Here is a 25,932-nt window from a genome sequence, read left to right as displayed (position 1 = left end):
TATCATAACACTATCGTACCAAAAATTAAGACATTAAATATGGCGGCCACTTTCAACAACTTTTAATACTTGTTAGGCCACGTAAAGCGGTCGTCCGAATGAGGCCTTAGAACTCTAATGTTGAAGAGTCGTAGAATGTATGGGTCTAGCTGGACTATAGGACCAAAGAGTAAAGTAAGTATATGTACGAGAATTTGGATTTGTGCTACAAAATAGAGTCTGTGAGGAAAGAGAAGAGTAGTAGAATGTATTGGGCCGTTGGGCCCCACCCCCATACATTAAACATACAGTCCATATATGGAGTGTAGTAACCTCTACCCTCTACCTTTAAGTCCATACATTCCACGACTCTTCTTTCCGCACAGACTCTAAGTCAAAGCTCTAAGTACATAGCTAAGAGTCGGTGCGGAAAGAGAAGACATGTGGAAGACATAGAGAAGACTCTATGAGACTCTACCTATTCTCATTTTACAAGACACCATAGATTTACATAAACAAGGTCTTACTAAACTTTTGTCAACACCTTGTCACGCCGTGACATAATTTAATAATAATTTATGTCTCAAATCGCCAAATCATTTTGTACAATAAATAAATAATAATCACTTTATACAACACAAACTATATTATTTGCTCGATGATACAAACAGTGTATTGAAAAAAATTGTAACTAAATTTAAAAAAAATGAATGACCAAGACCCCTGCTGGCCGTGCGAAGAAGATGTAATCGAGAAACTGCCTCCTTGCCCCTTACAATGCAGATCTTTGAAATGCAAAGCGTTTAAAAGAGTTTCATTGGAAGGCATACCAATAGTATGGGTGCTCGGCGGCCCAGGGTCCGGCAAGGGCACTCAGGTTAACAAAATCGTAGACAAATATGGACTCACGCTTTTGTCGCCGGATGCGTTAGTTCGTGAGGAGGTGAAGACGGGGTCAGTGCGAGGAAAGTGCCTGTCTAAGATTCTGGAGCGAAGTGAGTGGCTTATGCAGCTTATTTGTATTTGTGGCACATGTAGGCACATCCTCTGATAGTTAAGCTTAAAAACATCAAAATGCCGGGACGTGCCGCTAGCCAGCCGTTGTTCCAAGTTGAATGTAAGAACTTCACTTCGCTTCGCTCGTTTGATAAACAACACAGATGACGGGTTACGACATGTCTTTTGTTTCCTTCTAAAGCCCCCTCCACACTCGTGCGCGAATCGCGGCGCAAAGCCGCGAACGCGAGTGTGGAGTCCTGAACGCAGACCTGCGAAATCGACTCCACACTCGCGTTCGCGGCTTCGCCCGCGATTCACGCGCATAGTCTGGAGGGGGCTTAACAAAGAGAATTTAGAATATAGGCGTATTGTCAAAGTAAATTTTGTAGTATATACTAAATTCTCTTTACTTCTAACTTCCTGACTTTACGCATCTCTTAAAACTTAACTTCCTTTAGATGACACGGCTCCAACTGATGTGATCATCGATCTGCTGAAAGACGCCATCTACATAAATGCCAGCTCCAGGGCTACAAGGGCCAAAGGCTTCCTGTTTGACGGGTTCCCGAAAGAGAAGAGTCAAGCCGTCATGTTTGAGACAAGAATTAAACCCTGCACGGTAATTATTAATTACTTTCGGCCCAATTCGAACTTTAAGATACGTCAGTTAATAGATCTGGAAAAGATATGGATTAGATATGTCAGTGTCAAAAGTGACGTTTTTCTTTGAAAAAATGTAACATTTGACACTGACATATCTAATCCATATCTTTTCTAGATCTATTAACTGATGTATCTTAAAGTTCGAATTGGGCCGTTTATCATGTCATGCACTCTTTTGGTTACCTACTTCGTCTTCTTCTCTGTCGTATCGCTCTTGAAAGTGCGGTCGTGGTCACGTTGAGGCGTCCGCATCGGTAGTAGAGCACCGCATGGTTGTTTCCTATGTATTTATTTAAGTATTTATATATTATATATATGTATATATATCGTTGTCTGAGTACCCACAACACATGCCTTCTTGAGCTTACTGCGGGACTTGGTCAATCTGTGTAAGAATGTCGTATAATATTTATTTATTTATTTGTGAGTCACACCTTTGACTTACCTAGGCATACCTACTTACCTACCAGGCAAGCTCACCTTTGTCAGTACTTACCTATATTACAACATTTTAACTTTACCCTCTTTATATATCCTAGAAATAGCCACTTTTGTCAGAAACAACCTCCATTTATTTAAATTCTATAATAGCGTGATAAACTCATCCCGCCAGAACCGATACTAAATATATATATACAAAAAAGGCCCATATTACAGCTCAATAATAATATATAACTATAACCAAATACCGATAAATATACGAAATATCACAACCAACAACTTATTTTCTACAAAGTTAAAAACGCTTTTAATTCAGAAAGCATACTACTCTGTTGCAGAGTTCCTGGAAGATCAACATCTATAATGGCAAAATTGTTATCGCCCCATTGCATTAGTTTTAAGAACTAGCTTTAAGAACTATTTTTAAGAATACGTGCTATGCCCTGTCAGGGTCCATCCCATACAACCATTTCCAGTCGCCGTTACGACACGGTGTAGACACATCTTGTGTCGACACCGTCTGTTTCGGTCACAATTCCAGTCGCAGAGTCGTCGCCGTGTCGACACAGTTACCAGAAATGGGGAAGGGTCGACACATGACACAAAGTGACATAAAGTGTGGTCGCCGTGTGCACACATTGTTTCGGGTTTGCGACTACTTTATGCCAAAATCATTCGTTCATTCGTTCATTTTGTTCCTGTCAAATGGAAACTGTCAGATGGAAAAATAGTTAAATAAAAATAAGTGACATTAATACGCCATCTCTAAAACGGATTACAAGACGTAATTATATATTGTTTGCATTTATATTACAATAGGACTTAAATTATTATGGGGAATTAAACTGCTCGAGTGATTTGATAAACTAAGTGTAATATAATCAACGCGCCACCACATTGTTTTAGTTTAGCCGGAAAGGAAATTGTTTACTTCTCAGTGCTTGTGTTCATAAATATATTATTTGATGCATTTTTAGTACTTCGATGCGTATACTATACTTAAATAACAGAAATAACGCTTTACATACTACGAAACTTGTTAATTATGATGTATAAATATGGTTTAAGGCTGAGAAATATTGCAGTCACAAAGTAGTCGCAAATGTTTCGACTTTGTGTCGACTCTGTGTAGACACATGACACGCGCTGTCAAAAGTAATAACAAAGTTACTGGATTTGCAAAATGGCTCCTTGTGTTCATTTGTTTTCAGATATTCTCAAAGTGTAAAAATGACGTGGTCAGAGATGGGACTTAATAGATTAAACTGTTTATTCGACTAATTAATGGAATAAAAAAAGTTAATCCTCAAATTTTAATCACGATTAGTTTAGTCGACCTAACATAGATTGAAATTGAATTAATCTGAACATTAATCGAATAAATTATCGATTAAATCTCGGTTGGAAGTTGACAGGGGGCCATTTTTGTACGTAAAAATAATAGAAATGTCTTGCATGCAGATGGTAGCCAAACACTTTGTCATAAAAGTCGAGATGGGTGTCTATTTATAGGTTTTAGGGAGTGCCGATTTCGAAAATGATGACCATTTTGGAATCCAAAATGGCGGCCATGCACTGTGTCATAAAAGTCGTCATGGATGTCGTTTTATACGTTTTAGGGGGCCCCAATTTTGAAAATGATGACCATTTTGGAATCCAAAATGGCGGCCATGCACTATGCCATAAAAGTCGTCAGGGGTCTCGTTTTATAGGTTTTAGGAGGCGCAGATTTCAAAAATGATGACCATTTTGGATTCCAAGATGGCGGCCATGCACTATGTCATAAAAGTCGTCATGGATGTCGTTTTATAGGTTTTACGGGGCCCCGATTTAGAAAATGATGACCATTTTGAAATCCAAAATGGCGGCCATGCACTATGTCATAAAAGTCGTCATGGGTGTCGTTTTATAGGTTTTGGGGGGCGCAGATTTCGAAAACGATAACCATTTTCGATTCCAAAATGGCGGCCATGCACTATGTCATAAAAGTCGTTTTATAGGTTTTAGGGGGCCCCGATTTAGAAAATGATGACCATTTTGAAATCCAAAATGGCGGCCATGCACTGTCATAAAAGTTGTCATGGGTGTCGTTTTATAGGTTTTGGGGGGCGCAGATTTAGAAAATGATGACCATTTTGGATTCCAAAATGGTGGCCATGCACTATGTCATAAAAGTCGTCATGGGTGTCGTTTTATAGGTATTAGGGGGCGCAGATTTCGAAAACGAAGACCATTTTGGATTCCAAGATGGCGGCCATGCACTATGTCATAAAAGTCGTCATGGATGTCGTTTTGTAGGTTTTAGGGGACGCAGATTTCGAAAATGATGGCCATTTTGGAATCCAAAATGGCGGCCACTCACTATGTCATAAAAGTTGTCATGGGTGTCGTTTTATAGGTTTTGGGGGGCGCAGATTTAGAAAATGATGACCATTTTGGATTCCAAAATGGTGGCCATGCACTATGTCATAAAAGTCATCATGGGTGTCGTTTTATAGGTATTAGGGGGCGCAGATTTCGAAAACGATGACCATTTTGGATTCCAAGATGGCGGCCATGCACTATGTCATAAAAGTCGTCATGGATGTCGTTTTGTAGGTTTTAGGGGACGCAGATTTCGAAAATGATGGCCATTTTTTAATCCAAAATGGCGGCCACGCACTATGTCATAAAAGTTGTCATGGGTGTCGTTTTATAGGTTTTAGGGAGTGCAGAATTCGAAAATGATGACCATTTTGGATTCCAAGATGTCTGCCGTGCACTTTGTCATATAAGCCGTCATAGATGTTGATTTATAGGTGTTAGGAAGAGCAGATTTCGAAAATGATGACCATGACCAACAAAACTTGTCGTTGGTGTCGTTTTATAGGTTTTGGGGGGCGCAGATTTAGAAAATGATGACCATTTTGGATTCCAAAATGGTGGCCATGCACTATGTCATAAAAGTCGTCATGGGTGTCGTTTTATAGGTATTAGGGGGCGCAGATTTCGAAAACGATGACCATTTTGGATTCCAAGATGGCGGCCATGCACTATGTCATAAAAGTCGTCATGGATGTCGTTTTGTAGGTTTTAGGGGACGCAGATTTCGAAAATGATGGCCATTTTGGAATCCAAAATTGCGGCCACGCACTATGTCATAAAAGTTGTCATGGGTGTCGTTTTATAGGTTTTAGGGGGCCCTGATTTCGAAAATGATGACCATTTTGGAATCCAAAATGGCGGCCATGCAGTATGTCATTAAAGTCGTCATGGCTGTCGTTTTATAGGTTTTAGGGAGCGCAGATTTCGAAAATAATAACTATTTGGGAATCAAAGATGGCGGCCATGAACTATGTTAAAAGTCGACATGGATGTCGTTTTGTTTGTCATGGTCATCATTATCAAAATCTGCTCTTCCTAACACCTATAAATCAACATCTATGACGGCTTATATGACAAAGTGCACGGCAGACATCTTGGAATCCAAAATGGTCATCATTTTCGAATTCTGCACTCCCTAAAACCTATAAAACGATATCCATGACGACTTTTATGACAAAGTGCACGGCACACATCTTGGATTCCAAACTGGTCATCATTTTCGAAATCGGCACTTCCTAAAACCTATAAAACGATATTCATGACGACTTTTCTGACAAAATACGTAGCGGCCATCTTGGATTATAAAATGATCATCGTTTTCGAATTCTGCACTCCCTAAAACCTATAAATCGACATCCGTGACGACGCAAGTTATCTTTATTTTCAGATCTAACAAATTGCTACAGAATACAAAGGACAAAAAAAGAAGCGAGGAGGTAATGAAACAAGCAAACATACAGATGATTCCTCGACGCAATTGGATGCTTCTTAAATTGTGTCCAGATTTATTTGTCATAAAAGTTTTTATTTTTCACGTATTACTCTCACAAGTTCCGTGACATTTCGACCTTGTAATTTTTTAAGTAAATGGTTTTGTTTATCTGTGAGGATCTCACTAGAATAATATAATCAAGGTATGTTTATATTTGATAATTGAAATAGTAACGCAAAAAAAATTTATATTTGTGTCTTATAATCCTACCGAAGACTTTTATTTTTCCTTTTCCTTTTAGCTTTACTGTTGTAGAAGTCAAAATAAAATTGAGAGCCCTAAATTCTTATTACTTGACCAAACTTGTGTAGAAGGAAAAGGAAAAATAAAAGTCTTCGGTAGGATTATAAGACACAAATATAATTTTTTTTTGCGTTACTATTTCAATTATCAAATATAAACATACCTTGATTATATTATTCTAGTGAGATCCTCACAGATAAACAAAACCATTTACTTAAAAAATTACAAGGTCGAAATGTCACGGAACTTGTGAGAGTAATACGTGAAAAATAAAAACTTTTATGACAAATAAATCTGGACACAATTTAAGAAGCATCCAATTGCGTCGAGGAATCATCTGTATGTTTGCTTGTTTCATTACCTCCTCGCTTCTTTTTTTGTCCTTTGTATTCTGTAGCAATTTGTTAGATCTGAAAATAAAGATAACTTGCGTCGTCACGGATGTCGATTTATAGGTTTTAGGGAGTGCAGAATTCGAAAACGATGATCATTTTATAATCCAAGATGGCCGCTACGTATTTTGTCAGAAAAGTCGTCATGAATATCGTTTTATAGGTTTTAGGAAGTGCCGATTTCGAAAATGATGACCAGTTTGGAATCCAAGATGTGTGCCGTGCACTTTGTCATAAAAGTTGTCATGGGTGTCGTTTTATAGGTTTTAGGGGGCCCTGATTTCGAAAATGATGACCATTTTGGAATCCAAAATGGCGGCCATGCAGTATGTCATTAAAGTCGTCATGGCTGTCGTTTTATAGGTTTTAGGGAGCGCAGATTTCGAAAATAATAACTATTTGGGAATCAAAGATGGCGGCCATGAACTATGTTAAAAGTCGACATGGATGTCGTTTTGTTTGTCATGGTCATCATTATCAAAATCTGCTCTTCCTAACACCTATAAATCAACATCTATGACGGCTTATATGACAAAGTGCACGGCAGACATCTTGGAATCCAAAATGGTCATCATTTTCGAATTCTGCACTCCCTAAAACCTATAAAACGATATCCATGACGACTTTTATGACAAAGTGCACGGCACACATCTTGGATTCCAAACTGGTCATCATTTTCGAAATCGGCACTTCCTAAAACCTATAAAACGATATTCATGACGACTTTTCTGACAAAATACGTAGCGGCCATCTTGGATTATAAAATGATCATCGTTTTCGAATTCTGCACTCCCTAAAACCTATAAATCGACATCCGTGACGACGCAAGTTATCTTTATTTTCAGATCTAACAAATTGCTACAGAATACAAAGGACAAAAAAAGAAGCGAGGAGGTAATGAAACAAGCAAACATACAGATGATTCCTCGACGCAATTGGATGCTTCTTAAATTGTGTCCAGATTTATTTGTCATAAAAGTTTTTATTTTTCACGTATTACTCTCACAAGTTCCGTGACATTTCGACCTTGTAATTTTTTAAGTAAATGGTTTTGTTTATCTGTGAGGATCTCACTAGAATAATATAATCAAGGTATGTTTATATTTGATAATTGAAATAGTAACGCAAAAAAAATTTATATTTGTGTCTTATAATCCTACCGAAGACTTTTATTTTTCCTTTTCCTTTTAGCTTTACTGTTGTAGAAGTCAAAATAAAATTGAGAGCCCTAAATTCTTATTACTTGACCAAACTTGTGTAGAAGGAAAAGGAAAAATAAAAGTCTTCGGTAGGATTATAAGACACAAATATAATTTTTTTTTGCGTTACTATTTCAATTATCAAATATAAACATACCTTGATTATATTATTCTAGTGAGATCCTCACAGATAAACAAAACCATTTACTTAAAAAATTACAAGGTCGAAATGTCACGGAACTTGTGAGAGTAATACGTGAAAAATAAAAACTTTTATGACAAATAAATCTGGACACAATTTAAGAAGCATCCAATTGCGTCGAGGAATCATCTGTATGTTTGCTTGTTTCATTACCTCCTCGCTTCTTTTTTTGTCCTTTGTATTCTGTAGCAATTTGTTAGATCTGAAAATAAAGATAACTTGCGTCGTCACGGATGTCGATTTATAGGTTTTAGGGAGTGCAGAATTCGAAAACGATGATCATTTTATAATCCAAGATGGCCGCTACGTATTTTGTCAGAAAAGTCGTCATGAATATCGTTTTATAGGTTTTAGGAAGTGCCGATTTCGAAAATGATGACCAGTTTGGAATCCAAGATGTGTGCCGTGCACTTTGTCATAAAAGTTGTCATGGGTGTCGTTTTATAGGTTTTAGGGGGCCCTGATTTCGAAAATGATGACCATTTTGGAATCCAAAATGGCGGCCATGCAGTATGTCATTAAAGTCGTCATGGCTGTCGTTTTATAGGTTTTAGGGAGCGCAGATTTCGAAAATAATAACTATTTGGGAATCAAAGATGGCGGCCATGAACTATGTTAAAAGTCGACATGGATGTCGTTTTGTTTGTCATGGTCATCATTATCAAAATCTGCTCTTCCTAACACCTATAAATCAACATCTATGACGGCTTATATGACAAAGTGCACGGCAGACATCTTGGAATCCAAAATGGTCATCATTTTCGAATTCTGCACTCCCTAAAACCTATAAAACGATATCCATGACGACTTTTATGACAAAGTGCACGGCACACATCTTGGATTCCAAACTGGTCATCATTTTCGAAATCGGCACTTCCTAAAACCTATAAAACGATATTCATGACGACTTTTCTGACAAAATACGTAGCGGCCATCTTGGATTATAAAATGATCATCGTTTTCGAATTCTGCACTCCCTAAAACCTATAAATCGACATCCGTGACGACGCAAGTTATCTTTATTTTCAGATCTAACAAATTGCTACAGAATACAAAGGACAAAAAAAGAAGCGAGGAGGTAATGAAACAAGCAAACATACAGATGATTCCTCGACGCAATTGGATGCTTCTTAAATTGTGTCCAGATTTATTTGTCATAAAAGTTTTTATTTTTCACGTATTACTCTCACAAGTTCCGTGACATTTCGACCTTGTAATTTTTTAAGTAAATGGTTTTGTTTATCTGTGAGGATCTCACTAGAATAATATAATCAAGGTATGTTTATATTTGATAATTGAAATAGTAACGCAAAAAAAAATTATATTTGTGTCTTATAATCCTACCGAAGACTTTTATTTTTCCTTTTCCTTCTACACAAGTTTGGTCAAGTAATAAGAATTTAGGGCTCTCAATTTTATTTTGACTTCTACAACAGTAAAGCTACGAGGCCATGTTTGGTATCGTTTTCGTATAAATTCGCAGTACCAAATTTAGTTATGGTATCACATTGACACCATTCCAAAGTAAAAACATATAAACTTACTTTCTCTTAAACTCCTCTTCACGCTTAAACTGCTGAACAGTTTTAATTTAAATTTAGTACACATATATTTTGAGTCCCGAGACAGGACATAATAAGTTATCTCAAAAATCATCCTTCAAAGGTGTGAAATGAGGTGTAGGGGGGAATTCAGAATTGACTTCTTGAAGTTAATACTGTTTAAGTTTAGGTTTGAAGTCATGTTTTTTTTTATCATTTTTAACTAAATCAAAGATGTAGACCTTCCCAAATTTAATATAAATCGGTTCAGCGGTTATTGATTTCCCGTACAAATTTCCACGCCACTTTTCACACCTTCAAAAGATGATTTTGGTTATAAGATCTATCCTATGTCCTGTTCCGGGATGCAAACTATTTCTATACCAAATTTCAACGAAATCGGTTCAGCGGTTAAGCGTCAAGAGGAGTTTAAAAAAAACCGACCAAGTGCGAGTCGGACTCGCGTATTAAGGGTTCCGTACATTAAGTCCGACTCGCGCTTGACTGCACATTTCTAATAGGTTTTCCTGTCATCTATAGGTAAAGAACTATTTTGTGTATTCAGACAGACAGACATACAGACGCACGAGTGATCCTATAAGGATTCCGTTTTATGCTTTTGAGGTACGGAACCCTAAAAAGATTTTTTTAATTTTGTGGAATGGTTTCCATGTTAAATGGATTCAGCAACCCAGATTTATACGAAAACGATACCATACACGGCCTAGCACCTTCACTGATGTAGATATATCAAGATAAAATTGAGAGCCCTAAATAAACTTTCAAGAGCGGATATCTCAAAAACTATTCAACATATCGAAAAAATTGACTGAATAAACTTGTAACAAATTAAATTAACTTTCATTTTGTATAAGTGGCCATGTCGCTAAGATGCATAGTTTCCGAGATATAATCGAAAAACCGGAAAATGGGACATTCAAAGCCCCCTCTCTTCCCCCCGCTCAAGGGCTACGGCCGGGGACTTTTGATATGTTCACCTCCTAACTTGTCCAAACCAAGTTACAGAGTCAAAAATTGTGTTCCGAGCATTTCCCTCTACAACTTTTTTGAGCATTCGTTGGCTGACCTAAGTAGCTTATTGCATTTCTTTAAAAACTTTTCTGTAAAAGGTTGACGGGTGTTGGGTGTTTATATGGTTTTGGTCGATTATTATCATTTGCATCGCCCATGATGACTTACTAGAATTACTTACGAGCACACGAGACACTAATAGTAGTTTGACAAACCTTGGTTTTCAAGAGGTATTTTATATTGACATTTGCTGTCACAAATTTGCTGTCAGATTTAGTCGCAAACCGCACGCAAAGTGCACACAAATGTGTCGACACCTTGTTACGGAAAAGTGTACACACGGCGACGACACTTTGTTTCGAAACAATTCTAGACACATTGTGTGGACTCTGTTACGACACATCTGACATTTAGTTACCACTTTGATGATTCTGCGACTGGAATGGTTATATGGGATGTGACACTTCAATAATCTGTAACAACATATGTACCATGGTTGGCAATAAACGATTATGATTATGATTATGATATCAACCTATACTATTTACTTTATCAATACGGTTGGATTCTGTTACACCAATGCTACAAATAAATTTAGGACCTTAACCTAATATCTACTTTATGACCCTTATTCTAGGTAATCTTCTACCTCGAAGCATCATCAGACACCTTGACGAAGCGGCTCATGGCGCGAGATCCCTCCGCAAACGAGCAAGCAATTAAACAGAGGGTGAAGGCAACGTTTGAAGTGGATGAACTGCTGTTGGCTGCGTATTGTGAAAAAGCGTATAGAGTAAGTGCAGAACTCTGTATTATCAATACAGTAAACTGAACATTCGTTCACCTTGTTACAACGAGATCCATTAACCTTTTTGCCGCCACGTCATAGGTAGGTCCACACAGAACGAGTTGCCTCGCGAGGAAATTGGCGCGCGTAGTAGCTCGGTCGGTAGAGACGTACCTCGGGCCTCGCCTGAGGCAATACGGCCGAAGGCACGTGTATACAGACCGAGCTGCTTCGCGGGGCAATTTCCTAGCAAGGCGACTCGTTCTGGTTGGACCCGGCTTTTAGCCGGGTAATAAAGTGTCATCAACGCCATGTCAATAATCGTGGTGTGTGGGGCACGAATTGTAGGATTTGATACTTGATACTGACTTTATATCAAGTCAATGGCGGCGAAAAGGTTAGTTGTCAGTTAACAGTATTGCTGTTAAAGGACGCTAAGCACGAAGAATTTTGTACATTGACCTGCGTTCTATCTCTGTCACACGCGCGTGATCAAGTTTATTGCTGTTCTGCCCGTGATGCTAACTTCCAAACATGCACTTCCCACCTCTTTTGTCCTTTTGTATTCGTAATTTTCGTAAAGATTAAGTTTTATGACCAATCGGTGCAAATTATATTTCAACAACTTATTAAGTAACACTATTGTTTGTCTATTAACAGATTAATGCCGAGAATGATGCAGACACGATGTTCCGCGAGCTGTCGGAGATCCTAGACTCATTCGTCTAAGAACATCGGAGTCACTGTCGTACCATAATTAATTCAAGATGCCCCTGTCCTAAACCTACTAGTTAAACATGCAGAAAAAGTTGTTACTATTCTTGAATAAAACTGGTCAAAACGACTCCCAACGTAGGTATTTTCTCTTTCGGATGAACGTTCGGAACTAAGCTTTGGTGAGCGTCAAAATGGCGGACCTCAGTCAATTACAACAAAATATTTATATAACTCTTTCTTAAAATGAGCTTATTCCATAAAAGATCCATCGGCCATTCTGATGTCATAGCGGGTTGACCATAATTATACTATGATTATACTCTTTGGGTGGACCTTTGAAATCTTGTATTATACTTACCACACTAAAATGATGTACCTACAGTCGTCATCAGATAAATAGGACCAACCGAGGTGCTCAAAAATATCTGGTCAGATATTTGTGAGCACCTCGTCACAGGCAAGTTGTCAAGGATAACTAAAAAACGCAATAAAACACCTCATTGAAAAACTCGTACAATAAATTATTTTAAAAAGATCACAATCCCAATACCCTAACTGGCCGTGACCTCAGCGCGGGTCTCTTCCTGTCTCCCCTGGTTTTCCTGTCTCGCTTGGCTTTCCTGTGACCCCTGGCTTTCCTGTTGCGATTGGCTCCCCTCCCCGTCCTGCTCTTCTTTGGTCTCCAGCATATCCGACAGGATCTCTTCTAGAGTAGACGCCAGCGCTTTCGGGTTACTAGAGCTATCCAGCTGGAAGATTTGAAAACAGAAAATGCCACTAGAATCATAAAATACTACATTAAAATTCCGTCATAGTGGCTATTCTGTCCACGAGCATATATTTCTCTAACTTTCAATCGTAGAAAAAAAACATTTGATTTTGATTGCTGAAACTAAAAGCAATCGCTGCTTTGCTGTTTTGTCGATGAAATTATCACTTTTGTTCGTTGTTCGAGAAAAACGCTAGTGGACGGAATGCCCATGGAATTTGCCACATTGACCTTACTAATAATGAAGACATACCAAATTGCTATGGAAATTGTTGGTACGTAGGTATTAGTGTTCACGATCTTAAAACACCTCATGATTTTATGCGCCGCTTTCCTAATGATCTGCCTCGCGGAATTTATGTCCGACTCTAGTCTGCCCAGAGGGTCTACCGCGAAAACCGAGGTTAGCAAATTGCGGGGATTTTTCTCTATCACTCTAATTACCCCGTCATTGGAGTAAAAGAGAAAGATCCCCGCAATTTGCGAACTTCGATTTTCGCGGTTATAGCCCAGTTCCGACAGAACTCCACACGTACTTACCGTGACAATATGTCCTCCCAGCCGTTTGTGCACGCTCTTGACTTTGTGCGCTGCTTCCCTGACGATCTGCCTCGCGGAGTTTATGTCCGACTCTGGTCTGCCCAGTTCCGATAGTTTCGCCTGGAGTCGCGTAGCTGCCACCTGTCAATCAAGACAATTTTTTTATCGTTATTATCTTATCTTTTTTCTTCTGAGGGAACCAGGTCCAGGCTGCTACCCATAGCCGACGGCGCGGCGAGCAGTTGTGTTGTGTGTTGTTAGGAACTTAGTTTAGAATTTATTTAGTCTATATTTGAAGAAATCGACACGTTTTTTCTTAACTCTGCGCTTAAAAAAACTTTCGAGTCTTTTTTAAGTTCCGAGGCCTCGAGTCTTAACCAACACTAGCCATTGCTGGTCAGCATTTGAGGTTATTTGAAGTTACAATCCTTATCCACAGTCCAACAAAAATGAAATAAAATGGTGGAATACCTCATTATCAACTTCCAGCGCGACGATCTTCTCCGGCCACTTGACCTGGCGGTGGAACATGCTGGACATGCGGGAGCTCTTGGGGAAGCCCACCAGGATGAAGCCCTTGCAGTCCTGCTGCTGCAGCATTTCTTCCTTGATCAGGTCCACCGTCAGTTGCTGTGGACATACCATAAAGTTGCTTTTGATTTACAATATTTACCTACGTTTGGGTATAGTTTGGAGTATATGATACTTATAGCAAAGTTTGATGTTGCGTATATCCATGGGCGTGGGCATACGGCCGTACCTATGTCCATTCAGCAAACGACTATCAAATAACAAATAAATAGACAGAACCGGATTTGCCGATGAGTTTTTCAACTTTGCAAAAGACGGGGATAAACATGCGAACAGACTGAATGCCAACCTTTACTAGTTGAAGAGGCACTAAAAGAGAGATTAAGTAGATAAAGGAATATTCACATGGGATTCAAAATAGGAGATTCTCGATACCTCGGGAACATTGTACATTTGAGCTTTTAGCTGGTCAGCTATCAGCCGGCCCCGGGCCGTGTCCTTCTCGGCCTCGGCGCGCACCAACTCGCCAAGCCTGATCATGGTGTAGCCAGTGATATTGTAGATGGTTTAGATACCTCGGGAACCTCGTCCTGCGCATTCAGCCGGTCAGCTATCAGCCGGCCCCGGGCCGTGTCCTTCTCGGCCTCGGCGCGTACTAGCTCGACAGGCCTGATCATGGTGAAGGCGGTAATGTTGGAGATAGATACCTCGGGAACCTCGTCCTGCGCATTCAACCGGTCAGCTATCAGCCGGCCCCGGGCCGTGTCCTTCTCGGCCTCGGCGCGCACCAGCTCGCCAGGCCTGATCATGGTGTAGCCAGTGATGTTGGAGATGGTCTGCGCCACCGTCTGGTTCCCGGCGCCGGGGACGCCATTCACGAAGATGACTGGCAGGTTTCTGATGGGCGTCATGTCGTATACGCCTTCATCCTACAAGTTAGTGGATATTACAAGGAAAAATTCACCGCTTCCTTTGCGACCAATAGGACGTCCTATTCTTTTTCGGTTTGCGCCGAAAGGTCGCAAGTTTTGGGTCTTGTCGGAATCGGAAAATATTTCCTTAATATAAAAATTTGTAGTGATGCCGGTTGTCACAATAGCCGGGTCCACACAGAGCGTGCCTCGTCACTGTGCGAGCTTGACAGAAAATAATTATGCGCGTGCAATAGACGTAGCAATAATCGGGTGAAATGTACGAAAATCTATGTGGAAAGCATCTCTTCTTTACCAAATAGGTACAGTCAGCAAATAAGCATCAATAGTTAGCGATGAAACAACGTGCAAACAACCTGAGATTGAGATAGATTTCTACAGTTCTAGTGCAACATTATTTGCTCTACATATAGAGACATATATATGTCCCTTTTTGTTAAGCTATTAGAGAATGGTAAATACATTTGGCGCGTCGTCTGATCCGCTACTTTCACTGCTGACTGTACCCATGCCTTTGTAGATGACTGCCATGAGAAAGTTGGATCTTGTGGTACCTATTCCAACTCTGATAAACGTGTGTCTGGTACCCTGAGTTGTTACAGAACACAAACAAAAATATATATATTACCTTAATATAAGGAAACATACCTCATTCTCAGACTTTGAAGATAAACAGCCCATTATGGCTACAAACTAATTACAAGTAGAATTGTAAACTAATAATAATTAATATCCAATAAAGTTTGTGAAATATAATGACATTGCCAATACAGATGACACTATTTTGAAATGGGTAACGTCTAGATTAGTGACGGTTTTCGAATTACGGCGGTAGCTGGCCAGTAAGGACATTGTCTGGCCTATTCAAACCTTTTTACAGAATCATATAGTTGGTCAAGCAGATCTTATCATTAGAAAAGGCGGCGAATTTGAAAAATGTATGCGCGAAAGGATATCGTTTCATAGATAATTTGAATTTCGCGCCTTTTTCTACTGACAAAGTCGTTTGATCGGCTATCGGTTGGACCTTACAGACGATATCCCTTCTATGAGACGATATCCCTTCGCGCCTACATTTTTCAAATTTGCCGCCTTTTTCTACTGACAAGCTCTGCTTGACCCAGTATATATAGTAGTACTATTAGTTATTCTGTGACCTAAGACGAAAAGTCCAAATCGTGTAGATCACGTTTATTAGAAAAAACTAGAGTCTTCTCTTTCCGCACAGGGCTATAACCGCGAAAATCGAAGTTCGCAAATTGCGTGCATTTTTCTCTGTCACTCTAATTACACCTTCATTGGAGTAAAAGAGAAAGATCCCCGCAATTTGCGAATTTCGGTTTTCGCGATAGCCCCTCTGTCTCTATTTTATTTTTTATTTTTTCTATGAACAACGTCGGTTCCGACAAGTTGGGCCAATATATCACCAAGGTGTGTAGAGGCCCGATGGTAAAAAAAAATGTGGCCAGTGCTGCCACGCATATTATTAATTTGCTTTCGTTTCGAAGCATTATAGACCGGGAGATAGTGACACATTTTACTGGGTAATTTGTACCAGTATGGCGGTTCGTCAGGGGTCTAAGTACGTAATGAACGACATAAAAATGATGGTCATAGCGCTGGTACCGGCGGCCCAATCGCGTGGGCGTTAGTCGAACGTGTCGGATAAAATACGAGTGTCGAACGATTTGTTCCACAAAAATCCTCATATTTTCCGATAGTCCATAAAAAAGAAGTAGGCGGTAGCGTAATGCCATACTTCTCCGGTGTGACTTACAGCCCGCCATACTGAGGCGAACACATTAATAAAAAAAAAACTATTCAACCATTTGTGCCAAGCTAATTTTTGCACAGGTGATCATCGTCGAGCAGCCATTCATGGACATCACCATGCCATACTCTTCGGACGGTTCCAAATGGCCGCCATACCGCCGCAAGGGAGTTAATTTTTTTTTTGCTAAACGATTTGTACCAGTATTGCATTTAAATTTTTGGAAAGTATTTGATAAAATGTGACCGTTATTATAATTGCCATAGTAGGAAGAAAAAGTGCTGCCATACTTGAAAAACTTATTTAATCGACACGTTTCAAAAATACGACTATGTATACGTAAAATCATTTTTTACAGAATGGCATCATCATATTCTGTTTGTTTGGATACAATTATACCTTAAAAAAAATTTTCCAGATTATAACTACGGGGCGGACGACTGTGAGACTTAAGCCAAGACTTAAAACAAAAAATTTTTTTTTTGACGATTTGTACATACCAGTATGGCATTTGGATTTTTGAAAATTATATGATGCAATGTGACCATTATTATATTTGCCATACTTCTAATAGGGGGAAAAAGGGGCACCATACTTGAAATAAAATAAAAATATTGTACACATTTGCCACCTCCTACATGTATGGCATTATGAGATTTCCATTTATGATCACACAGAAAGTCTTGAAAAAAAATTTCAAGATGGTACAAATCGTTTAGCAATAAAAAAAATTAACTCCCTTGCGGCGGTATGGCGGCCATTTGGAACCATCCCAAAAGTATGGCATGGTGATGTCCATGAATGGCTGCTCGACGATGATCACCTGTGCAAAAATTAGCTTGGCACAAATGATTGAATTGTTTTTTTTTAATTAATGTGTTCGCCTCAGTATGGCGGGCTGTAAGTCACACCGGAGAAGTATGGCATTACGCTACCTCTGTACTTCTTTTTTATGGACTATCGGAAAATACGAGGATTTTTGTGGAACAAATCGTTCGACACTCGTATTTTATCCGACACGTTCGACTAACGCCCACGCGATTGGGCCGCCGGTACCAGCGCTATGACCATCATTTTTATGTCGTTCATTACGTACTTAGACCCCTGACGAACCGCCATACTGGTACAAATGACCCAGTAAAATGTGTCACTATCTCCCGGTCTATTAGCCCCCATTCGCACGGGAGCTTTTTCAACGCGCGTTAAGAAAGCGCTTGAATGTGTCCGCACTCTAAATTCGCTTTAACGACCAAGGCTTAAAGTCGAAAATCCAACAACGCTTGTTAAAAAGCGCCACCGTTGTCGTGTGAATACATACATGGATATCCATTTGTGTCATTCAAACGCTTTTTAACGCGCGGTGAAAAATCTCCCGTGCATGGGGGCATTGGGGGCTTAGTACATTTGGGCGATGACATCATATCGTCGCATCCCTGGTGATAACAGTCTCGATCGTCCATCAATTTTTTTTACTCCTCTTAGAATACAAGTAAAAAAACAATTTTCGTAAAGTTTTAGTGGGTCTTTATTATGTTAGCCGATTTTCAATCTTCGTTCTGTGCAGGTGTTTCGGTACCTGAAAAATTGTTTTTTCTGTAAATGACTACAGAAGATAATTCGAACAAACACTGAAATAAACGTATATTTCGCTCCTCTGTCGCTCATACTGGAATGTAACAGCATTGACTTATAAGGAAATTGCTAAGATACTAACTGTTAATTAGGGGGCACTAATCATGCAAATGTGGAGTCTCTTTCATAAGGTCCTCCAGGGTTGAGTTCACAGAGCGCCTGGTACTTTTTCTTGTAGGCAGTTTATGTCCAGGTCTTCTAGTGAATGAGTACAACGGGACAGCGTAAGGAAGATGATGCAATGCAACAACATTGACTTAAGAAAGCTGGGCTATAACCGCGAAAGACGAAGTTCGTCAATTGCGGCCATTTTTCTCTGTCACTCTAATTACGTCTTAATGAGAGTAAAGGAGAAAGATCCCCGTAATTTGCGAAGTTTTAGTTTTCGCGGTAGGCCCCCAGATTACTAAAGAATCTGTCAAGAACAGTGAGTGTCTTTACTCACTGTTAGGAGGCATCAGTGAGGAGAATAAAGAGCCTCGCTTATAAGGTCCTCCAGGGTTCAGCTCACAGAGCGCTTGGTACTTGTCCTTGCAGGATGTGGACCTCCAGGTCTTCTGGCGAGTGACTACGACGCAGTTGAACCTGTCGTGTCGCCGCCGCGGGTGCCCGGGCGCCCAGGCTCGGTACGTCGTGCAGTCTAGCGAGTCTCCTGTTAAAATAGGATCGTTTGGTCATTTATTACATTTACCACGAGGGTTACCAACTTACCACTGGTAAAGAATGTCATTAGACATTAAATCCACCCGTCCGCTTGGGTGCAGTACGGTGACAAATGTCACCTTCATACAATTATGTGAAAAGTATAGTTGAGTTTGGTGGGGGTTAAGTACACTTACTCGGCCCATTCGCAGAGTTGGCCATGTATGTCTACTAGGCAATAACGTACTGTTATATACATTCATAATTATTTTGCTTACCGTAAAACTAAAATGTAGGTGGAGCATTGACAGCAATATTACTGTATAAAAATTCGAATAATAGTAAAAACATGGCCACTCGTAATTTACTCTTTAACATAGAGTATTTTGGGTTTAGGTATCGTCTTGGGTCGTCCCATTCGTTTTTCGTCAAGTTCTTAAATTAGTCCTATTCTGCTTTCGTCACTCATGCTACATTCGTCACAATCGTCGGTGGCTTTCAATGTAGAATGAGTGACGAAAGCAGAATTGAATTTAAGAACTTGAGTGGGACGACCCAAGACGATACCTGGGTTTGGTAAACTGTTTGGGTTGTATTCAAGAGTTTTCTTCGAAACTCCAACGGAGGCCGCCCTATAACAGTACCATTGGCTCCTATAAACATGCTGTTGCTAGCATTGCTTCTCCGCAGCGCAACAAGCGCCGCATCCACTCCCGCGCCGGCCAACATCTGCGCGAGAGCATCCGTCCGTTGCTCGCTAGCCGTATCGGCTAGGACCCCGCTCATGTTTCGACAGGCGGTGCGCGCATCCGTGTAGTTGAGTTTGGTGGGGGTAAGGAAGAACATTCCGGTGGCTGGGATGCATGTAGAGTTTATATGCACTGAAATAAAGGTAAAATAGAATCCAGCTGACTCTGCACACTTTTCAGTGACAGTCACCATACCACACGCCATACCACCATATAACTTTATAGATAGAGATAGAGATCTTTATTTTGCATCCAATGTACATAATTATATTACATACGAGTAGACTACATAGTAACATACAGGCACATGGACCCTAGTAGGGTATCGCAAAAATATTTGTAACAAATCAAGTTATAAATTTTATGTGACAAGCATAACATGACTTAAAGTAAATTAAGAGTAGGTAACAATAATTAGGAGTAATCAATTAAATATTTTTTTAACTAAAATGTGTTACAATATCACTAGACTCTATTACCTAAGATATACAAGATATAATGGCTCAAATCGCTTTTGTGTTAATGATGAAATCGAGAGCATGTGCATGAAGAGCCGAAGGCGTTGCTTTCACTGCAGTGTCCGTTTAACCTATTAATTTATGGTAAAAATACACCTATACGCCTTCTTTTACCAAGATGGATGATAATTAAATAGTTACTTACGAACGGGTTTAGCGTAAATGCTATAATAGTCATATCTCGAATCATTGACTAAAGATAAACCCCCATCTACCTCAGCACACTTCAGGACCTCACACGTATACTCCAGAGGTTCACTTTCATTATCCTTCTTCTTTTTCCCTGTCTTTCTTAACACTTCCGGTGGCACGAAGTTTAAAGCCAACGCCTTCTTCTCGATGCCAAGCCGCTGGCAGCTGGTTAAAGTGGTGTAGTTGGCTTTTGCAGCAACGCCAAGTTTGGACCTTTGGCATTTTTCCATTTTGTAATATTTGGGGACGACGGGAGTGGTTTCGCTGGAGCATTTTGTGTTTGCACTTGTTGTTATGATTAGAGAGGATGGTATTATTAAAAGGAACACGTGAGACATTATCTTCATTAGGTACTGGTTTGTTTCCAAGTCAGTTGATTACACGGAAGTCGCACTGCATTCTTATATTGGAAAACTTGACTAGTAAGTACTTAAGTTACCTATTCGTTGTAAAGCATCATGCACTTTGACTATTTGCTGTCCTCTACCAACTTTTATTTAAAGTGTACAGCGCACATACGGTTAGCAAACTCAAAAAGCAAAGCGTTACACAGGATCACAGTGGCTATCACACATAATTCATAAATGCGAGTAGCCGACAAACTGATTGATGCAATACAATAGCGTCCAGCCGTCAACGTACCTGATGATGACAATCATTGTATCAGTTGATCTGATGATTGTTTTGATTTTGACCTATTTAGGCCTTGCCAAGTATATAGAAGCTGTAACATTTATTTTGATTCAGAATTTGATTTGATAGGTGTATAGGTATGATCAAATAGAGAATATAATCACTACGTGGGTATGATATGCTGGGTATGATAAGGATCATGACCGAATTTTTAGTTTTTGTATTTTTCCGACAAAGGTTTTTTCTGCTCTTTAAAGCACCGCGGTTTGTATCCACGGTTTTTACCACCACACACCGAAAACGGAAACTTATTAAACTTTTGCCAGGCGTGGCTCACTCCGCGATTTCGTCGCTTTGCTACAGGTAGCTAAAAGTACATCCGTTCGGCCCCAATTTTGGTGTTTGCCGTAAGCCGCGCGTGGCGCTGTCGCCATCTAGCGGCCATATCTGTGCTGATCGTAACAAACGCGTTTTGTTAGGGAGTGAGTCTTCTGTACCTAGTAGGTACTATGTATTATTTATTCTGTGCTTTTGCTCTGAGTAAAGTTTTATATTTCGTTTCAGTTATGTTTCAGTTTAACATCACTGTCAACAATGACAAGAGCTTTATTTTTAAACGTTCAATGGCAACACTTGACTCGTTTTTTATGTTTTTTTACCATAATGCGTAACACACGGTCGAACCAAACCATGGATCTTGGAAACATCCGCCGTACACAGTTGTATCTTTTTCTCGTTCTAACTCATGCCCGCGTTCTATTTGGTCCGAATGAGACTAAGACGTAGTGGTTAGTCAAAGACCTCAAGCCCCCTCCAGACTATGCGCGTGGATCGCGGGCGAAGCCGCGAACGCGAGTGTGGAGTCGATTTTCGCAGACAGCGATTCACGCGCATAGTCTGGAGGGGGCTTCAGAGGATCTACCGCGAACACCAAAGTCCGCAAATTGCAGGCACCTTTTTCTTTAGTGTGACAGAGAGGGATGCTCGCAATTTGCGAACTTCGATCATATATTTTTTTTACACACAGCAACATTACTCATGTGTCACTGTCAGAACTGACACAAATCGAGAATTGCGAATCGCGAATCGCACGACGTACCTTATCGAAACATATACGTTGGATTATGATGAATAGCTTGTTTATATGTACAATGCTGTAAGGGTACAATTATTCATCGCTAAATTACCTGTTTACATAATTATCCAGAAACCCGGTGTTTGCTTTTGTCTTTGTATCCTCTACAAAATGGGCCAGGGAAAGAGCCAATTCACTGAGGAGGAGCTTCAAGATTACGAGGTAAACTTGACACCTTACGTTTCTATTTGGACCAATTGTATGAATCAGAATTGTACGGTGTTTTCCTTAATTAAAAGTTCTTTGACCTAGTTACAAAGACGTGTTTTCCTTTTTATATTTAAAAGTTCTTTGACCTAGTTAAAATTATCTCTAAAAATTCACGACGACCACGAGCAACATTGCCCTATTGCAAATGAATATTATTAATATCTTTAAAATTCAATTTGTTTTTTTTTTTAGGACCTGACTTACTTTACGAAGAAGGAAGTGTTATAGTAAGTATAAATCCATACGTACAGTTTTATCTTACATTTGTGACACTCTCAGACCAAAGACTTGCTTCTCACTCTCAGACCAAAGACTTCAATTTGATTGCATCCACTGTCTTGTTGAAATAATGCTCGTTGAAAATAGGATTACCTTTTGTTTGAATATGGCACTTTGCTATGGGCTGTCATAGGCTGCTCCTGTTTTATATAATACTTGGTATATTAAGCATAAATATTGCAAAACAGCAATGCAGCATCAAGCATTGAAAGCATAAACAGTTGCATTTTTTTTGTAAGTTTTTTCAACACTAATATTGTAGGAATCGCCTACAGAATTACCTGAATTAGAAAAACACAAGTTAAAATAACCTAACTTCATCTAAATGCCTTGGAAGTTTTTATTTCTTGTGAAGTGACTAGTCACATACTGCACAGTTTCTTATATCCATTTAATAAATAAGTAAAATATGTTTATTCCCAGATTTTTATAATTATGTGGATTTAGTTACAGGACTCAAAACAACCTTTACATCTAATTCCAAAGATACTAACATAACTACACTCAGGAGCAATTGAAACTGCTCACTTTGTATGAAGATTCTTTACCAATACCCATTTGTATTTCCCTTGAGTGAGATTTGTAACATTACAATACCAACCAGTACCGGTACTGAAAATTTCCTTAAATTAAAATACTTAATGGATCCTCATCAGTTGTATTGACTTGTGATAGAACCATCAAGGCCTACTTGCAAAAAAATATATAGATTAGATTTCATTACAAATTTGCCTGAGCCTAAATTATAAGAATGCACATCGGAATCAAATTTCAAAATGTAAACCATAAAATTTGGTCTCTGGACAAAGAGGCCTTTGTTGAGAGACAAACGGATCTACAGAAAGTGGCCAAGGCCCAAATGATAGAATACATATAATGGAAAAGATTTTTTTACTGTAGACTCCGAAATAAAGGCTATAATAATAATAAAACCATAAAATAAACCTTTTATCTCCCAAATGAAAATAATGAATAGATTGAAAGAAAGAATAGAATATTGAAAAGTGCTGAATTGCATTTCAGTGCCCACACTCGGTTCAAAGCCCTGGCTCCAGAGAAGGTTGGCCACAACAAAAATGCCAAGCTCCCGATGGCCAAAATACTCCAGTACCCAGAGCTCCGGGTCAACCCATTCCGAGATCGGATCTGCAAAGTGTTCAGCTCAAGCAGCGATGGCGACTGCACTTTTGAGGACTTCTTGGATATGATGTCGGTGTTCAGTGATAATGCCCCGAAGGCAGTGAAAGCTGAGCATGCTTTTAGGATTTTTGGTAAATATATATTTTTTTTATTTCAGGCCTTTATGCCCAATTTAATTTACCTGTTACATATTGTTAGAAAAATATCCTTCAGTTAAATCTATATGCCATTTTAAATTTAGCTTTCAATTGTGTTAGTACACAAAACATGAAAACACAAGCATTATTGAGTTTACTATGGAATTAGTAGGGTTCCAATTTTGACAGCCAATGTAGATAGCTCTATACATATAGCTCTGTAGGTAATGTAGGTATATTAAGTGGCAACTCTGCTTGGTAAAAGTTGATGTTTGATAATTCATTCATCACAAAGAAAAATCCGACCTTCAGAAAGTAAAAAAAATTTAAAAAAAAAACCTTATAGGGAAAAACCCTATTTCTAAATCTTACCATAACATCCCAGATTTCGACGGCGACGACATGATAGGAGTCTCCGACCTTCGCGAAGTGATCGAGCGACTCTGCGGCCCAGAACTACAGCTGGCCGACTCGGAGCTGCAACAGCTGGTGCAGAACGTTCTAGAAGAAGCCGACCTGGATGACGATGGCGCGCTCAGCTTTGCCGAGTTTGAGCATATTATTGATAAGAGCTCCGACTTCACTCAGTGAGTATAAAGCATAGAATAAATAATAGTACAGAAAGGAAACTTCCTACAAAACCGAAGTTTGACAGCGGTTCAGGGTCGAATCATGCTATCCCTTTCTAATATATGGCACTATCCCTCTCGGCTATTTAATGTTGTCAAAATTCAAGTGATTTTCTTATCTGTGGTCGTGCACGCAAAAGGAAGTCAAGTGGTGCCAACCCTAATAATTGCTTGGAGCAATGCTGAGCCGACCGATGCAGAGTTTGACCGAAGTCAGGAGTTTCGCACCCCTGGTATAAGTATATAAGTGGCTTTGCATCACAGAAGAGTCCTTATGTTTAAGTGCAATAAGGTCCATTTTATTTGAAATTTCAACAGAAATTCTGATAGAAAGGGCCGTATTGCACATGAAGCATGAGGCGGCCGATCGTAAAGTTCCATTGTTCTCTTTCCGAACAGACTCTATCAGCGATGATTCATGATGAAAGGTAATGATAATTAAATGATTTTTTTTTTGCAGAACGTTCCGGATACGACTGTAACGAAACAGCAACGAAAAATGTCTTCCAATATTTTTTCTCAACTTAAACTATTATTAGTACTATTACTACTTAAAGAAATTGAATCCGCGTACGAGGATACTATTTGAGTATAATAATCGCGTAAAATAAACATAGCAGTATTAGATAAACTGAAAAACACAAATTTAATATTTGATTTGTCTCCGAAATTGTGAGTATTTAATGAGTTAATTACCTTATGATTCTTATATAACACTGCTTATGTACTATTCCGACTATACAAGTCTACATGACATTTTGAATCTCATACTAATTATAAGTAGTTTATAAGGCATTATTGTAAGTCAGTGTATAGTTAAAAAATTATGGTATGTCTCAGCAACTGGGAATGCAACATATGTAGTGTGAAGCGTCACCATAAACATTAAGTTTCTATAAAAATATTATGGTTATAGAGGCGCTGACACGGGTGGTCGTTGCAGAGTTAGTTTAAAATAAGGATGTTAAGCACAAAGAATTAATTCTGTGTATTGACCCGACATTTCGAATCTCTATCGCACGCGCGTATTTACACAGCTGTCCCGCTCACAGTGGCATTGAGCGCCGGCATCACGAGCGGGACAGTACGCGCGTGCGAGATAGGAAATGGTGGTCATGGTACCAAATTATTCATGCTCAGCGTCCTTACTTTAGTCTTTACCCCTATATTTATTTTGTATTCATGAAAGTTAATTTCTATATTTCCTATTTTCATGTGACTGGTGTTTTAGATATATAATTATCTTGAGGCTATCAAAAAACTAAGTAATATAGTGCAATCAATGTATGTAAATTTATAATTAATGTTATTTCTATTACTTATGCCAAATATACATAATTATTCAGTAAGAAATGTAGTTTAGTACATCTTTTCCCATTTAGAAAAATGATCCTCTCGCATCGAAGATGGTCCCTGTGGTCCCTACTCACTTACATACTTTT

General features: G+C 39.2%; 4 protein-coding genes across 4 annotated transcripts; 2 read left to right on the top strand and 2 right to left on the bottom strand.

The window, feature by feature from the left end:
• The first annotated feature begins 618 nt into the window (after positions 1–618).
• LOC134664114 (adenylate kinase isoenzyme 1-like) lies at positions 619–12,110 on the top strand. The gene is made up of 4 exons (XM_063520703.1): positions 619–974; positions 1,437–1,597; positions 11,185–11,340; positions 11,995–12,110. Exons 1-4 carry the CDS (start codon positions 686–688, stop codon positions 12,061–12,063), a joined length of 675 nt encoding a protein of 224 aa, XP_063376773.1. The 5' UTR covers positions 619–685; the 3' UTR covers positions 12,064–12,110.
• A 441-nt stretch (positions 12,111–12,551) lies between these two features.
• On the bottom strand, positions 12,552–15,631 carry LOC134664113 (adenylate kinase isoenzyme 1-like). Its single transcript, XM_063520702.1, has 5 exons — positions 15,472–15,631; positions 14,599–14,820; positions 13,832–13,990; positions 13,361–13,501; positions 12,552–12,800 (listed from the first exon to the last, which is right to left on the bottom strand). Exons 1-5 carry the CDS (start codon positions 15,502–15,504, stop codon positions 12,603–12,605), a joined length of 753 nt encoding a protein of 250 aa, XP_063376772.1. The 5' UTR covers positions 15,505–15,631; the 3' UTR covers positions 12,552–12,602.
• A 3,032-nt stretch (positions 15,632–18,663) lies between these two features.
• LOC134663390 (uncharacterized) lies at positions 18,664–20,974 on the bottom strand. Its single transcript, XM_063519754.1, has 3 exons — positions 20,281–20,974; positions 19,513–19,749; positions 18,664–18,878 (listed from the first exon to the last, which is right to left on the bottom strand). Exons 1-3 carry the CDS (start codon positions 20,672–20,674, stop codon positions 18,664–18,666), a joined length of 846 nt encoding a protein of 281 aa, XP_063375824.1. The 5' UTR covers positions 20,675–20,974.
• Positions 20,975–22,046: 1,072 nt separating this feature from the next.
• On the top strand, positions 22,047–25,830 carry LOC134664112 (calcium and integrin-binding protein 1-like). The gene is made up of 5 exons (XM_063520701.1): positions 22,047–22,257; positions 22,498–22,532; positions 23,608–23,855; positions 24,247–24,448; positions 24,951–25,830. Exons 1-5 carry the CDS (start codon positions 22,105–22,107, stop codon positions 24,970–24,972), a joined length of 660 nt encoding a protein of 219 aa, XP_063376771.1. The 5' UTR covers positions 22,047–22,104; the 3' UTR covers positions 24,973–25,830.
• Positions 25,831–25,932: the final 102 nt, after the last annotated feature.

The sequence above is a fragment of the Cydia fagiglandana genome, chromosome 4 (assembly GCF_963556715.1).
Source record: "Cydia fagiglandana chromosome 4, ilCydFagi1.1, whole genome shotgun sequence".
NCBI lineage: Eukaryota > Metazoa > Arthropoda > Insecta > Lepidoptera > Tortricidae > Cydia > Cydia fagiglandana.
This window is presented reverse-complemented; position numbering and strand designations above follow the sequence as displayed.